The sequence below is a fragment of the Amphiura filiformis genome, chromosome 11, assembly GCF_039555335.1.
Source record: "Amphiura filiformis chromosome 11, Afil_fr2py, whole genome shotgun sequence".
In the NCBI taxonomy this organism is placed as follows: Eukaryota; Metazoa; Echinodermata; class Ophiuroidea; order Amphilepidida; family Amphiuridae; genus Amphiura; species Amphiura filiformis.
In genome coordinates, this window is record NC_092638.1 from 29,030,804 (window position 1) to 29,046,779 (window position 15,976).

Consider the following 15,976-nt stretch of genomic DNA (forward strand, 5'->3'; position numbering starts at 1 on the left):
CATAGGGTGTATGGACTTTAACTGGAATAGCCAAATGGATTAAAATCACACCTTTTGTTTTTTAGTTGGGGTCAAAACTTTTAATAATGTCTCCATGGGAAGAAGCAACAGTTTTGATAAAATTGGACCACGCACCTTTAAAAGTGACGTACCATTTTGTTCAACAGTTATGATGGTAGACACACACAACAACAACAACAAATATATGCAGCTTTATATACTCTGTTATTATGGAGAGCATCTGTGTATTCTACTGATCTTGTTTAACATTTTAAATACATTTTAAATAATAATTGTTTATTCTGTGTTCATTGAAGGTACAAACCTGCCCTGCAGTGACCAGCACTGCATGTTTTCTGAGCAGGACTTCATTTAAAAGTAACTTTTTACTTTTGTGTAATTATAATTACACAATTTTGCAATTGGGCTATTCCAGTTGAAATCCATACGCCCCCTATGGAAGGCATGACCTTAATCTTCCACACAAGTAGTGGGAATTTCAAATGGAGTTACCTGAATGGTTGACTCCATTTGAAATCTACACCCCCTGTGTCATGTCTTCCATAGGTTGTTATGAATTTCAACTGGAATAAGCCATTAACATCAGGGGCAACATAAGGTAAATTGTTAAGGGTGGATGTTGGAGGTAAAGACCCTGAAGAAACAGATCATAAGAGACGTGTGGGAAACTCAGAAAGGCTGTGTATCAGTAAAGTTTTTTGGGGGGGTTGGGCAGAGAGCCTCCACAAACGGTTCTTACCGGACAGGCTAGCTCAACTACTGAGCAGAAAGTGACCAAAATTGTGATCATGCATCTTGTTTTTAGCCTATTTAATATCAAAATTGACTTTAATTATGGTCCAAATGAGTATAAAAAATTGCAAACTTGTGCAGACTACCGACGCAATCAGCACTGTAAAGTTATTTTTGAGCAAGTCAGTAGAAAACTTCACAATTTCCATTTAAAAATATTAAACTGGCCAAAATGTGGACTCTGTCTGGCACAACTGTTTGTGATTTCCAATATCCCCTGCTCTGCGTATATGTCTAGTTTGTGACAAGAAGGTCAATTTTCTGTTTAATAAAATAACACCCTTCTCTTGGTTTGTTGCCCCTGATGTGCATTGTACTCAAATACCGTCTAGAAGCATATATGCCTCTAAACGAAAGATATGAAAGGCCAATACCCTTCTCAAAAACATTGCAATAGATTGGTCTTACAAATATACATGTTTGTACAGCCGCCTTCATCAGTAATATAGTTGTTTAAACTCCAAATAACGTTTTTGTTGAGAGTGTCTGCCTCTTGTCTCTTGTGTCAAAAAAACCTCGTTTAGAGGCATATATATGCTTGTAGACGGAATTTTACGGTATTTCACAATATTTATACATTTTTACACAATTTTATTTATTATTATGCACTTACAACTTTTTTGCATGCAAATGCTGATTTATAAGTGGAATATCAGCAAGCATAGCCTTGCATAATTACAATTTATTTGATATTGCCTTAAATGTTCTACATATGTTTATATTAATTACAATTATTTGACTCTGTATTGGACGAAGTGTAAGTATGATGAAAAACTTTTTTTCACTACTTTGGGAAAAGTTACCAGTTTGTAAAATAAGAGTAACATATTTTTTTCTATTTATATAGGAGTACATATACATGATATCAATTTGTTTCACCCTGGATATGGTATAGTGAAGTAGGTACATATTTAGCTTGTCAAAGTATCAAATGGCGTGCACCAACCTAATCTTGCAGAGTGTATACTTATAAATAATGTATGAGCGGTTTGTCAACATGCTTGCAGTGTAAACTGCATATTAAGCACGAATGAACTATTCTAGTTAGAATCCATACACCCCCTATGGAAGACATGACCTCAATCCCACACAGGGGGTATAGATTTCAAATGGAGTCACCCATTCAGGTAACTACGTTTGAAATTCGCACCCCCTGTGTTGAAGATTTAAATCATGTCTTCCATAGGGGGTGTGAGGATTTCAACTGGAATAGACCAAACTCGAAGTGAAACAAAGTGTACTATTACAACCTGTATAATACAGGTTGTATCCAAATTGGTTTTCATTTATAAATAGGCAAGATTGTCACATCAAAATGCATCATAAGATCTGGGGGTGGGGGCACTGGTCATTGACTGGGAGTTTCATGCATGACCAAAGATTCACATAAAAAGAATCTTTCTTCATCATCAGGCACTGTACGTAATCATGAATAGGAGGGTATCTAAACCACAGATGTTACAGAAAACCATGCACAATATATTTTGGGACTTAATGGTCATGCATGATAACCCCTTGTAATGCCCAGTAACCCCCCTCCTCCGGTATATGATCCACCTAATTAGTAGATTTATTTTACAATATGTATTCTTTAAGGCAATCAAATCTGATTGGTAACAATCATTTTAATACAGCCTGTAATGTTGCTGATTCCACCATATAAATGTCAGTCCCATCATAAAAAGATGGCTACAAAACTTGTCTTAGGAAAGCATTTTTTTTTCACAGGAGCGACTTGATAGTTGATTCTTAGTGACAGATAAGATGGATGAAAGAAAGCAGCCCTTGTCTGATCTCTCTGAATGGGAAAAACAATAGGTTGACCATCATTATATTTCAAAAGTCATCATGTCGGAGACTTGCATACTCTGTGCAAAATCAGGCTAGAGTATCTTGACAAAAAAAAGCAGATGATATATTGGGTGCTGAAAATCATTGAAAATTACATGGATCTATCACATCTGTGGTAGACTTGCAGGATTGAACAGTACTTATCATAACCAATCCAAATTTTACCAAAAATTCATTCAAATTTCCACTCATTTTATTCTTTAATTGATTGTAACCTTTTTTCTTGGAAGCAAAACTGGTATTTTATTTATATAGGTCGCACTCGATCAGATTTGTATTTTGATGGTGTGAAATCTACTAGATTAGCTTCCTACGCAGTCACCACATTTGATTATAAACCTTTGTCAAGCTAGAGTTCACAGCAATTTATTTTTCTTTGATAATCAACCCTTCAAATGCAGTGAATTGTGAATACTGTATAATTAGAAATTAACTTCCTTAAAAGGGCAATAGACTTTCTGACAATAAGAATCTGCTGTTAAAAAAACAACATGTTTACAGGAAAACATTGCAACTATTTATTTTCTGAGATATAAAACCCCAAAACAATATAGAAAACCCCATGAACAGGGAGTCCTCAAATTTTTCTTTTTACAGTACAAAGTAAGCTTGCTTACAGAATACAATACATTTTGATGTTGTTTCCAAAATAGATTATTTGAGAAAGAAAAAACTCTCAAAAATCTATACAATTTTGGACTCTGTTAAGTTTTGTATCTTATTTTGTCCGAATGATATATTTGAATATAGAATGTTCACTCATGTTATCTAATGTACTGAAATATTTGTACTGTATTATATCCAAAATGTTTGTGCAATTATGTTATTTGTGATTTTTTTCTTTTATTCTGAATGAATGACAGACAGGAATGTGTTATATATGACACTACATTGGAGTTCTATGCTTGGTAAATATATCATCATCCTGCTACAGTAATTGTTATTTTTTTATAGTTTTGAGAAGTACAAAATTTGGTTCAAGTATGCATATAACCATATTTATTCACCAATCTTTGGACAAATACAAATGATAATGAGACAAATTAAAAGGAATTATCAGAAATGATTAGGATGATTACATAACTTTGAATTACATATCTTTAGACAAGAACAAATTATAATGAGGAAAAAAAAGGAATAATTATCAGAAATGATTAGGGTGATTACATAACTGATACATGTGACTTTCAGTGACTTTGGCCTGTGACTGTGCAAAAATCAGAGCAAAATCTTTACACAAACAGCTGAGTTAGGCATAAATTCTGGTGTTAAAATGACTAACTCACCATTTGTCACCTGTCAAAATAACCTAACTCACCCCAAAATCTCCTTTATGATTGGTCAATGTCAATGTCATTATTACACCAGGTGCATAATAGAGACATGATTTAGGCAACAATCCCAATTCGGCTGAAACATGAGTTAGATTTAGCTAAAGTCTTAAACATAGGGAGTATGAGTTTCAATTAGAATATACAGTTGGGTAACTTCCATTTGTAATACTCACTCCAGTTGTGGAAGATATTGGTAAAGCCATAATACAGGGGAGTGTGGGTTTCAAAATGATTACCCTGACCAATTACATTTGAAAAACATACTCCCCCTGTGGAAGATATTTCCAAAATCTTCCACAGGGGGAGTGTGGATATCAACTGGAATAGCCCAATTTTTGTATGACAAGGAAAACAAAATATTTCTTGAAATAAATTTGCATGTGGTATACTGATCTGAACTGATCACATGTATCTAATTAGAAAAAAAAATCCATTTTGTTGGTTTATTCCATAGAACATATCTTACCCTTCCCAGAATCCTTTGCAACATTACAGCAAATGACACTCTTGTTACTTTGTACAGATTCCCTTTGTTTTCATGTTGAGAATAGACTGGCTAAGCATGGGTAGATTGTTTAGAGGTTAATAACTGCTTGCAAGATCGGTTATTTGGAGGGCATTGTGAAAAATCTAAACATTTTGCCTTTGGAACCGAGGAATATCCCGAGGGCGCAGCCCCGAGGTCCAAAGCAAAATGTTTAGATTTTTCACAATGCTCACATATAACCGATGCAAAGTTATTAACCTCATTCATAACCGTCACTTTGATCTTTAAAATTAACAAAATAACACAAAATTTTCCTCAAAAGTTTGTAAAATAAACAATTCTTACATCTTCCCTTTCCCAAAATCGATCAGGCTAAAACAAAGCGACAAATAACAAAAGTGCGTATCAGAATCTGTGCAAATATGGTAGCGCATAATCCAAATCGGCAGCCAGTGTGCAAGCGCAGTTCGTTGGACGCCTTTGTCTGGCGCACGCAGAAGTCAATTGTATGCGACATTGGAACAATTACGCATTTTGCGGTCAATTGTGAGAGATTAATGACCTCGATTTGCGTTCGCGTTTTCACAAATAATAAAATATGATTGGATCGCACGCATCGCGTTTATTAATGAGGTTATGAATAAGAAATAAAGATATTTTGCACGATTTGGATGTGCTCTGCTCATTTAGGTACTTTTTGTCACTATCAACCCATGTTGCACTGGATAGCAAATCAGTACAGAAAATTGAAATGGGAGAAATGCATTGTGGGAAGTGTAAGACATCTTCTCTGGGTTTTTTTAAATCCTCATGTGGGTGATTTATAGCAGGTGGAGTTATTTATTACTCCTGGTGCATATTTCAGAAAGACATAGTATCAATCTTACTTACAATATACATGCATCACATCTTAAACACTATTCTATTTAATAACATGTGAGATTGATTGCAAAGCTATGTGAAACTTGAAGATAATATTTTTAAGCACCAACACTTTTTATCTTCATCCAACTAACTATTTTAAACAAAAGATTTTGTCTTTGCATGCTATTAAACAAGACAATTAATTGTTGGAAACCTCACGTGCAAACAATTACTAAATAGCATGGATTTTCATGTTAAAGGAGCATTTTGTGATCCATAGCCTCATCTCCCACTTTTCTCCAAAAATAAAATTGACATTTTTGTACCACCAGAAACCTCTGGCTATGTAATGTTTGTGTGCAAAAACATTCTTGCAGATTCATTAGCTTAAAATTTGTATTTATGTTCTGTCAACAGAGCAAAATTACAGCAGTGTCCTATGAAACAATGTGATATACATACTCGTGCATAAGTTGCAAACACAAATTTGGAATCAACTAAAATTTGGGAATAAAAGTTTTTGGGCAATATCTACTAAAACGTACTATAAAAAGAGGATGCTAGAATCACAAAATACTCCTTGAACCCAAAATAGATAATGCATTTATTGTACTATGTATTCAATATTTGAATCAGGATGATATTACGCTTTTCATATAATATTGGGCAAGTTTAAGTTCTCATATTTGTTTACCAAAACAGGTGTTTAAGCATGGCATCTTTAATCAGGCAGTGTTCTGATTGGTTGCCTTGTAATCAGCCATGCATGCGTGCATGCTTCCAGTAACAAGTACCAGGAGTTTAACTGTGATATTCAACAATTAAACCACAATATCGTACATGATAAATATTTATTACAACTGTACAAAGAATTTTCCACTTTTTTCTGAGTTGTATATAATATATTGTGTGTGTATGTTACTGCCTTCTGTGTGCATATTATGGACTGTACATTACAATTGTACAGAAATAAATATCATATGTGAAACTATTATGTAACTTATGATTCATTTTTATGCTGAATGTGAGAGCAACTAAATAAGTGTCAGAATTCTTCAGTATTTGATGTTTCACGGATACTCTTTAGACAAAATATGAAGAAAACCGATATTGAATATAGAATGTGCAGGGCATTTTCAAAGCGAAAATACATTTGATAGAAATATTTCAGTTACAAAAAACTTTACAATAAACATATATTTACAGTAAATGTGAATTATGGCAAACAGGGACATCAAGTAAACCAGCACTTGATTCCACACAAAGCTCTTTGGTATTATTTGGCTAATTTTGCTGGGATGTCTCAAAGATGCTAATAAGATGTCTACACTGGGCATATTCCATCAAATTTCAATTTTGTTAAGGGATGGGGTATGAACGTTTGGACAGTATTTATTGTGGGACATTAGAGCACATCAGACATATCGAATTGCATTCTGAATACAAAGAATGTCCTGATGATATCAAATAATTTTGATTTTTTGCAATTCGCAATGTAATTATGTAATACACATTTTATGGCAAATGATTAAAAATTGATATTTTTGATATTTAACAGCACTCAAAGTAAACTTTATAAATCTGATGATTTATACTTAAAGTGTATGTAGGTGGGATGAAAAGCCGACGATCAATTGAAAATTTTGACCTTTCATTATTGAAGATATGGATTTTTTCCCAAAACACCACAAAAATTAGGTCTTTTGGGAAAAAATCCATATCTTCAATATGAAATAATTGATTTTTATTCGGGTGCGCCATCGGATATCACATTACCAGTGCAGCCAGTCAATGTGTGAAAACTACAGTACTGGTGCAGCCAGTCACTGTGTGAAATTGGTCAAGCTTCCAGTGCTTTGTTTGTTCACAACAATAGACTTCTCTCTTAGCCAATCATATGACAGTATCTTATTTTTACCTGTATATAAGACTTGCTTTTTCAATTCTGTCTTTAGTCCTGATGAAGTCAGAGCCACATCTGACGAAAGCTTGACCAATTTCACACAGTGTCTGGCTGCACCAGTACTGTAGTTTTCACACATTGACCGGCTGCACCGGTAATGTGATATCCGACAGCGCACCCGAATAAAAATCAATTGTTATGGAATCCTGTCGTGAAAGCCTATCCACTTACTTCAATATGAAAGGTCAAAATTTTCAATTGATTGTCGGCTTTTCCTCCAAGCTACATGCACTTTAAGAATATATCATTAGATTTATAAAATTTACTTGAGGACTGTTATATATCAAAATGTGAAAAATATCAAATTTTAATAATTTGTCATAAAATTTGTATTATATTGTGAATTTCAAAAAATGAAAATTATTTGATATCAGAAAGACATTCTTCTTATTCAGAATGCAATTCAATATTAAACTTGACTGAAAATTCTAAACTAATTATTATAAATAGTAGTAACTGTTATGAAAGGTTGCTGTCGATTTTTAAGCCGAAATAATTAAGTAAAGTGATTGAAAGCCTACTTGGAAAAACCAGCATTCTGTATTTCATGTTAAATTCTTTGCAAGCTTTGAGACATTGTATTGTTTGTTCCTAACATACATTGAGGGTCGTTCAAAAAGTAGACTCCCTTTCTGCATGAACGGTACCAATAGGTGATTGAACAAATTGTCTCACAAGCTACATAAAATCCAATGTAAGCTTGTGGTAGTGGGCAATATCAAAGTGTTACCATTTACAGAAGCAGCAATGGGCTATTCCAGTTTAAATCCAGATTTGTATATATTTCAAACGGAGTCACCCATTTAGGTAACCCCATTTGAAATGCACACTCCCTGTGTGGAAGATGAAGGTCATGTCTTCTACAAGGGGTGTATGGATTTCAACTGGAACAGCCAAATATGAGGGTTGAGACAGAACATTGTGAATGACCCCACATTTTTGAATAGGACATCTACATAAAGTATTATGTGACACGATCTGCTCCATGGGGGCTAAAGGAGGCATTTTTGACAATTGAATTACTATAATTATACAAACATTAGGCTATCATATACTGAAAACACCTAAGGTCCAGCTTACTTGGTTCTAAAGTTCTGTTTGTGGTGTGTATTTTCTTATCTATTTTATTGTTTTTTCTTCCATATTTTTGCCTTTATTTCAATTTCAAATTTGCCGCTTTTGGCCCCCATGGACCTGATTGTGTCACATATTATCTACCACAAAGGTCTTTGGCTTCATTCTTGATTAGACGCTATTGTAGCTCTGAATAGTTTCCCTCATAAATTGCAGGGTGTCCTGAAAGAACTGTATCATCAGGAACTGAATTGTTTGAGTATTTTAACACATAAATTAAACATATCTAAATAACCGATGTGGTTGAGAAATATATCAGCTATCACATACTTTTTGAATTTTGATAATTGACCGCTCCGTTTTTGAACTACCTCATTTTCAATCCGTACCATGGAGTCAAAATCTATCAATGACAATAGACAGCTCATTCACTGATGATGCGCAATGATTACCACTCTTATCTAAATACAGATCATCAATTGATAATTGAATCCGTGGAAAGGCTTGAAAGTGAGGGAGTTTTGTAAAATTCTTATATTTCAAGAACGGTGTGACCAATTGTCAAAAAGTATGCGATAGCTGATTTATTCTTCAACCACACCAGTTATTTAGTTATGTTTAGTTATGGTGTTAAAATACCCAAACAAAAAGTTTCCAACGATACAGTTCTTTCAGGGATACCCTGTATATTACATTGGAGCAACCATGGATTTTACTTCAATGCAAGCACCAAAATTGAGTTCCGGTTTGCAACAACCATAGATAATGAATCTGACGTTATCGCTAGGTCTAGAGGATGATATAGTCTATTCGCAATGCACTTGAGGAATGACCCTGCACTGCTGTATTTGTGAATATGACCTGTGTATGGGTCAAAGTACAAGCCTTTCCTAACATTCAGCGACACATAGATGTTGTCACAAGTATCACAAATGATGCCACCGGATTCAACAACTTTCCCAGGACTCATACATTCTTCTATGCTTGGTGTGAATGCAAAGATTTGGTTACCGCACTTGTCTACGGCTACAACACATGGATGGTCCGAATCTGTCGGATGCGAACAATATATGATCTCATCTTTGCTATTGACCACCATTCTGCTTGTGTCCACCATGCTATCGCATTTGACTCTATTCAACAATCTCCCATCAGAATTGGAATGGATTGCGATAGTGTTGCTTCCACTATCACCAACTAAGATGTTGTCTTCTGTATCCATGGCAACGCTCATGATATTGTCCTGATTGATGACCTCGTCGCCACTTGTTGTAGAGATACTCCTCACGTACTCACCACTTCTCTCAAATACCTTCGCATGTCTGCGATCATCAACCACCGCAATCTGGTTGCTCTTCTGAGTGATGGCAATCCCCCAGACCCATCCGATTTGGTTTTCTCGCTCAGCTGTCGGGGATGTCTGTAGCGGTGTTTTGATGTTTCCCTCGCTGTCGAGGATGTGAAGCTTGCTTCGATCTACAATGGCCATGTCTCCATTGGGCAAGCAGGCAACTCTCCTGATGTTTCTTGCATGCGGGGCTGATGAGCGTCGTTGGGGTTCTCGCTCTGGGATGATGGTCTTCTCTAAGAGCCAATCACAAACCACTAAAGAACAAAAAATAGACACAGGGTTGAGTATAACATTTTAAAAACATTTCTTGTAAATCACGGTTTACAGTTGCAATTATATACTCCTGGCCCCAAAATCCCCCTCCCATCGCTCATCAAAGAGAACAATAAAAATAAAATTAAAAAAATGATATTTCGTAAACTTAAAAGCAGTGGCGTAGCTGCCGGGGGGCAGGGGGGAAACTCCCCCCTGGCAATGCCTATTTGGCCCAGCGCAGGGCAAAATAATAAAGGAGTGAGAGAGATGGACAAAAGGGGAAAAGAAAGAGAAAGAGAGAATCCATAGGCCAACGATATAAGGTGCGGATAGAATTTGAACAATCTGTTAAAAAATGGAACTATATTATATCAAAATGAAGTCGCTATCCCTTGTATTCCTTCTTTTTTTTTTTTTGGTGGATTTGGGCCCCCGCCCCATACAGGCTTGCCCCCCCCCCCCCTGGAAAAAATCCCAGCTACGCCACTGCTTAAAAGCTAAGATTTTTTTCTTTCGTTGTATGAACTGCAGATAAATATCTCACTGCAAAGTAGAGGCAATCTTATTTGCGTAACATCCTCTAGGTAACACTATCGTTATACGGTTTTGACTTCATGTAAGAGGAGGACATTTTGGACATTCTGACTAGGAGCATAGGCCTATTACCAAAAGCAATTAATTACATGGCAAACTTTTATCATTACTGTTAAAGATATTAAAATTCTTTGTCGTTCCTAATTTTTTCCTATCTACCCGAGACAAATAAACAACATTGGTAGATGTTTTCAACGTGACCACAAGTATTTTTATTTGACAATTGCTATCTTCTGAAGATAGCAAAACCGTTGATAGTTGCTATCTTCACCAGCAAGCAAAACAAACGTGATAAGGGGCTATTTGTATTGTTAGGTTAACAAAACGACTGGAAGTTAGACTAATCTGAGACGAATATTTAGGTATATTCGTCTCAGGACTAATTTAATAATGCGTCAGTGTTTTACTAGTGCTACAATGCAGCTTTGGCTTGGCAGATACTATACTTTGACGAAACCAACAACTCAGCAAACACAAAACGTTTTTGACATAATTCGCAAAAGGATAGAAAAGGTTGCCAGAAAATGTTTTAATTTCGGGTTATATAAAGGGTATCACACATTTTCGGAAGATTCAAAAACATTTTTTGAAAACTTACTGCAAAATGTACTATCATGTTATTTAAGTGTTGGCGAAATATTTGGCAAAAATGTTTGCAAAAGTTTTAAAATAACAACATTTTGACAATATTTTTATAATGTTTCAATTGTTTGATATTGTGTATTTTAATATTGCTTGTAATTTATTAGCCAATTTTGTTCGCAAACATTTTAATGTATTTTGGCGCTTAGAGGCGGCATTAAGTGCACCCTTTAGAAATCTCATCTTATTTATTATATTTTATTATTTAGTGTTTTCATACAAAACATTTTTTAAAACGTTATTAAAATAACATTTTAATTACCTTTATATAACCCGACATTTTGTTAAAACATTTTTACCAAATAACCCATTTAAAACGTTTTAAAAACGTTTTTTTGTTTGCTGGGAATACAAATGTATTTGTGAAATTTATTATCTACTGAAGATAGCAACACCGTCTTGATAATGACACAGCAGTAAATAGTTTGAGACATGCTGAGTTGCATTGTTAAACTAAACAAAAATGGTACCAAAATAGCTTTAACAGTGTCTGTCTACATTGACAAACCCAAAACTGAATACGACAGGTGCCGAACTGCTGATTGCTATCTACCGAAGATCTATAGATTGTTATCTATTGGAAGATTTTGGTAGTTGCCACCTAAATTCTATTTTAACAGTTATACTATCTACTTACTCCTATTCCAGAAAAATACAACACTAATTTTTTGGAATTAAAAAATATTATCCTGTTTTGCCAAATGAAACATAGCTAAATCCTAATCCTTTAGTTAGTCCTAACTGGCAATGAAAGTCAAATTTTAATATTTTTGCAATTTGAGGTAAACTGGTCCAAAAACATGCAATTTTGCATGTTTTCTTACAATTGTAATGACAGAATTGTAAGACTTGGCACAAGTCTAAGCATTCAAAATATTGAGTATAGGCTAAGAGTTAGCTCATAGGCCTAATTTTAATATTATATGTTATTTTTGGCAATCGGTTATGAAAAGGATTGAAAACTGTGTATTTAAAAAAATAGAATGTAGGCCTATAAGTCTTTGGGCCTGATTGTTACAGAATACGAAAAAAGGTCGGAAAACACCCTAAAGTGCATGTTTTTGGCCCTTATTCCAACAATTGACCAAATATTAAAATTTGACTTTTATTGCCAGTTAGGACTACCTAAAGGATTAGGATTAAGCTATGTTTCATTTGGCAAAACTGGATAATATTTTTTAACCCCCAAAAATTAGTGTTGTATTTTTCTGAAATGGGGAGTAATGTAACAAACAAACGTCTTTGTAGTTCAGAGTTCTATATTTTATTGCTACCTAAGGTAAAGGTAAAGGAGACGATCCTGTATAAACAGTGAGATCGGAGTGCCCATCTCTCTTTCATTGGCGATTGGGCCAGACTTCTCCATGTAATGTTGCTATATCGCTACACCTCCTCTACAGCGAGTCTGTTACCTTCCCAGCATTTAAGAATGCCGGTACCCATTTAAACACCTGGGTGGAGAGGAGTAATCGAGATAAAGTGCCTTACTCAAGGGCACAACACGATGGCGTCGCCGGGGCTCGAACCCGCAACCTTCCGATTATGAGTCAGCGCCCGTTCCGCTAGGCCACCGTGCTACCTAAGGCTGGATATAGCAAAGCAAACATCTTTAAAACAATATTGGTGTATATTTTTACAAAACAGCATTAATCAATAATCATTGACTTAAAAGTTACTGAAATAAATTTGCCAGGAAAAGTAATAAAAAGATCGAATATGATTACATCAAATTCAACATACCATCAACAACTTCTTCAATGGTAGGTCTGTCCTTTGGATCATGATTCCAGCATCGCTCCATAATATTTCTGATATCCTGTGGGACGTCGTTAGGAAGTGGTGGCTTCGCACCACTTGCTACCTTGAAGACCACTGCCTGCCATTCCCAACCGTGGAAAGGAGCTTTCCTTGTGCATGTCTCCAACATCAACATCCCATAAGCATAGATATCGGCAGGCTTGGAGTACGTCACCCTTCCTCGTTCATTGCCTTTATGGATCTCAGGAGCCATGTATCGGTAAGTTCCTTTCTGACTTGACGTTGTTTGTGAATGATCTATCTCACGAGCAACACCAAAATCGCATAGTTTTAAGAGGTTGTTGTGGAAGAGTAGGCAATTTTGCGGTTTAATATCCCGATGCAGAACTCTATGTGCGTGTAGATAATGCACTGCTAATGCAGATTCTCGAATCCACTTCATTTTCAAGTCATCAGAAAGTTTCTTAGATGAGTTTGAAAGGCATTCATGTAGGGATCCAAATGGCGCGTATTCCATGACAATTATGTCCACGTGACCTGACTGGCAGAATCCTAACAGCTTCACGATATGTGGATGGTCGAGTTTACCCATAATTTTGACTTCATCTTCTCTGATATCAAAGACCGTTTTAGCAGCAGCTTCTGTGTAGCCTTTGTATTGTTTCCTGAATGTGACGCGATGGACGAAGCCGAAACCTCCTTCTCCTATCTTTTCGTGGATTATGAGGTTCTTGGAGTCGAGCTTGCTTGTTGTAGCACCCATCTTGTGTCTGGGGCGACATACCTGTAAAGCGTAAGAAAGATTGTTGTAAGAGAAATTGGGGTAGTTTGGGGTGGGGGCACTCACTAAAAAATGGGTGAAGGGGAGGTCACGTTGACCCCCATTTTCAAGTCCTTATCACCCAATGACCCCCTTTATTGTTTTTCTGAACCCCCTCTCACCCAATGACCCACCCTCTTTCTTTTCTTTTTTTCCTTCTTTTTTTCCTGCCACCAAAAGACCTTTTTTTCCAAGAATTAAATCAAATAAGCCTATATCGTACTTGCTTATTTCTTATCAATTCGTAACGGTATAGATCAGTAGGCCTATGTTGTATTGTATTTTTCAAGCAAGCGCCCAAATAAACATTCAAAATCTCGAAATGTGCCAATTTTGTCATTGCAGCAATTTGTGGCAGATTTGCATTCCATTTATGAGCATCTTAAAATTGACACTACATCACAATGCATTGACCGATTTCAATTCGGTTTTTTGATTTTTGATGCTTTAATAAAGCTCATTCATGTAGAAACATTAAATAACGTGTTTCTGCTATGCTTATTTTTGAGGTGATATACCTACTATTATAGGCCTACCGTTACCAATTTATAAGAAATAAGTAGGTAGGCCTAGGCCTACACCATGTCATTAAATGCCGTAGGTTTCTAAAAATTTACTTCAAAAATGCGCATATAGGTCACTAATAAGGTATAACAGCGACAAATAGGCATATTCAATACTGCCAGCCTATACATATGCTCTCTTAAATTTCCCGATTGAATATTCAATCAAAAAGATTGAATTTTCAATTTGAGTTTGGGGCAAATCATTTTCGATTGAATTTTCAATAGAAAAGCTTGATTTTCATTGTTTTAAAATCGTTTGCCCTCCCGAATTAGGGATAAATCCTTTCCAGGTGAAATTTGATTTAAATACTCACTCTAAAAATGTTTGAAATATCATTCCAAACATGCAACACATGCCATTTGGCAGTACATTATGAGTAACATGACATATGATTGGATCTAAGACTACGAAAAGAGCTAGAGTCAAACCCAAAAAACATTTCAATCAATTTTTCAATCTATTAGATTGATTCCTATCATCAATCGTTAAAAGATTGAAACATTTCAATTGGCATTTAAGAGAGTGCATTTAAGAAAGTGTCCAACTGCTGCAGGGAAATGGGTAATCCGTCTAGGCCTAATATACATTGTAAGCCCGCATGTCTACCGGATCCCGCGGAGCCGGGGTGTAGGCCTACCATCCAAATGTGTCGGTTTTTCACGGAAATCCATAATTTCCAAAGGTAAGTACATTTTGGTCTGCATGTTTCCCAGATACTCGATTTCTATTTATTTTCATCAGATCCGGGGTAACGTTTGGACATTCACTTGAAAATAAGTTGATGCCTTAGGGGCTGGCATTTCCTTCGGAAGAGAGGGGGGGTCCCAAATTTCTACAAAAAGTTTGCGTCAACAAAATTGCGACTCCCCTATTTCGGCAACAAACATTTTATGATCCCCCCCCCCCTCCCACCACCACCGATACACCTTACCACCTAAACATGCTAAACAGGCTAAAATTGTATTGAATAAAATAAACACACTATCTGTTCAGTATCATCTTGTGACTTCCTACATTTTGGTCATCAAAAATTGTATGACCCTCCCCCCATGTTATTCTTTCCAAAACATTATGACCCTCTCCGAAGAAAATGCCAGCCCCCTTACGAGTGATCTTTTGACATCGGTAGCTAAAAATTATTTCAAGTAAAAATACTCTGCAACTTAAATAAGCGACGGGCCTTAGTGCCCAACTTCGAGAGCTTACGAATCTCTTTCCGCCTGTTGAAATATATATTTCAAAGCAGTCATCGGATTTTGTTTCGTGCATAAATTAAGGAAAGTCGACAGAGAGCATTCTAATTGAATTTGAAAAGCTGGTTAATATAGTAGATCCGCAAAGTAGGTCGCTACTTTAACTTCAACTTGACTTAGTGCAATCTCAAAGGCTGTCGTTGACAAACTGTAGGCCTACCATCGACTTTAAATCGTTCCTGGTTCTTTAACAACCCGGTTTGAGCAAAATCCACGCAAAAGAAGTTATAAATATATTAAGTTTCAATTAAAATTATATTTTTATAAACAGCGGAACGACTTTAACTTACCTTTACTCAAGCAAATTCGTAAATAGTTGCTATACGTAGTTCCTTTTGTCACAAAATGGC

At 35.7% G+C, this 15,976-nt stretch overlaps 1 protein-coding gene and 1 long non-coding RNA gene across 2 annotated transcripts; both read right to left on the bottom strand.

Moving 5' to 3' along the window:
* Positions 1–206: 206 nt before the first annotated feature.
* On the bottom strand, positions 207–4,090 carry LOC140164682 (uncharacterized). Its single transcript, XR_011860559.1, has 2 exons — positions 3,974–4,090; positions 207–3,941 (listed from the first exon to the last, which is right to left on the bottom strand). It is a non-coding gene; the product is annotated as an uncharacterized lncRNA (long non-coding RNA).
* Positions 4,091–7,657: 3,567 nt separating this feature from the next.
* On the bottom strand, positions 7,658–15,976 carry LOC140164683 (uncharacterized). The gene is made up of 3 exons (XM_072188034.1): positions 15,917–15,976; positions 12,969–13,770; positions 7,658–9,991 (listed from the first exon to the last, which is right to left on the bottom strand). Exons 2-3 carry the CDS (start codon positions 13,747–13,749, stop codon positions 9,099–9,101), a joined length of 1,674 nt encoding a protein of 557 aa, XP_072044135.1. The 5' UTR covers positions 13,750–13,770; positions 15,917–15,976; the 3' UTR covers positions 7,658–9,098.

Excerpts from the sequence above, each read along its gene's own strand:
- LOC140164683 (XM_072188034.1), bottom strand. The coding sequence starts at position 13,749 with ATGGGTGCTACAACAAGCAAGCTCGACTCCAAGAACCTCATAATCCAC. Across the intron at positions 9,992-12,968 it reads CATTGAAGAAGTTGTTGATG|TGGTTTGTGATTGGCTCTTA; the intron begins GTATGTTGAATT and ends TTTGTTCTTTAG.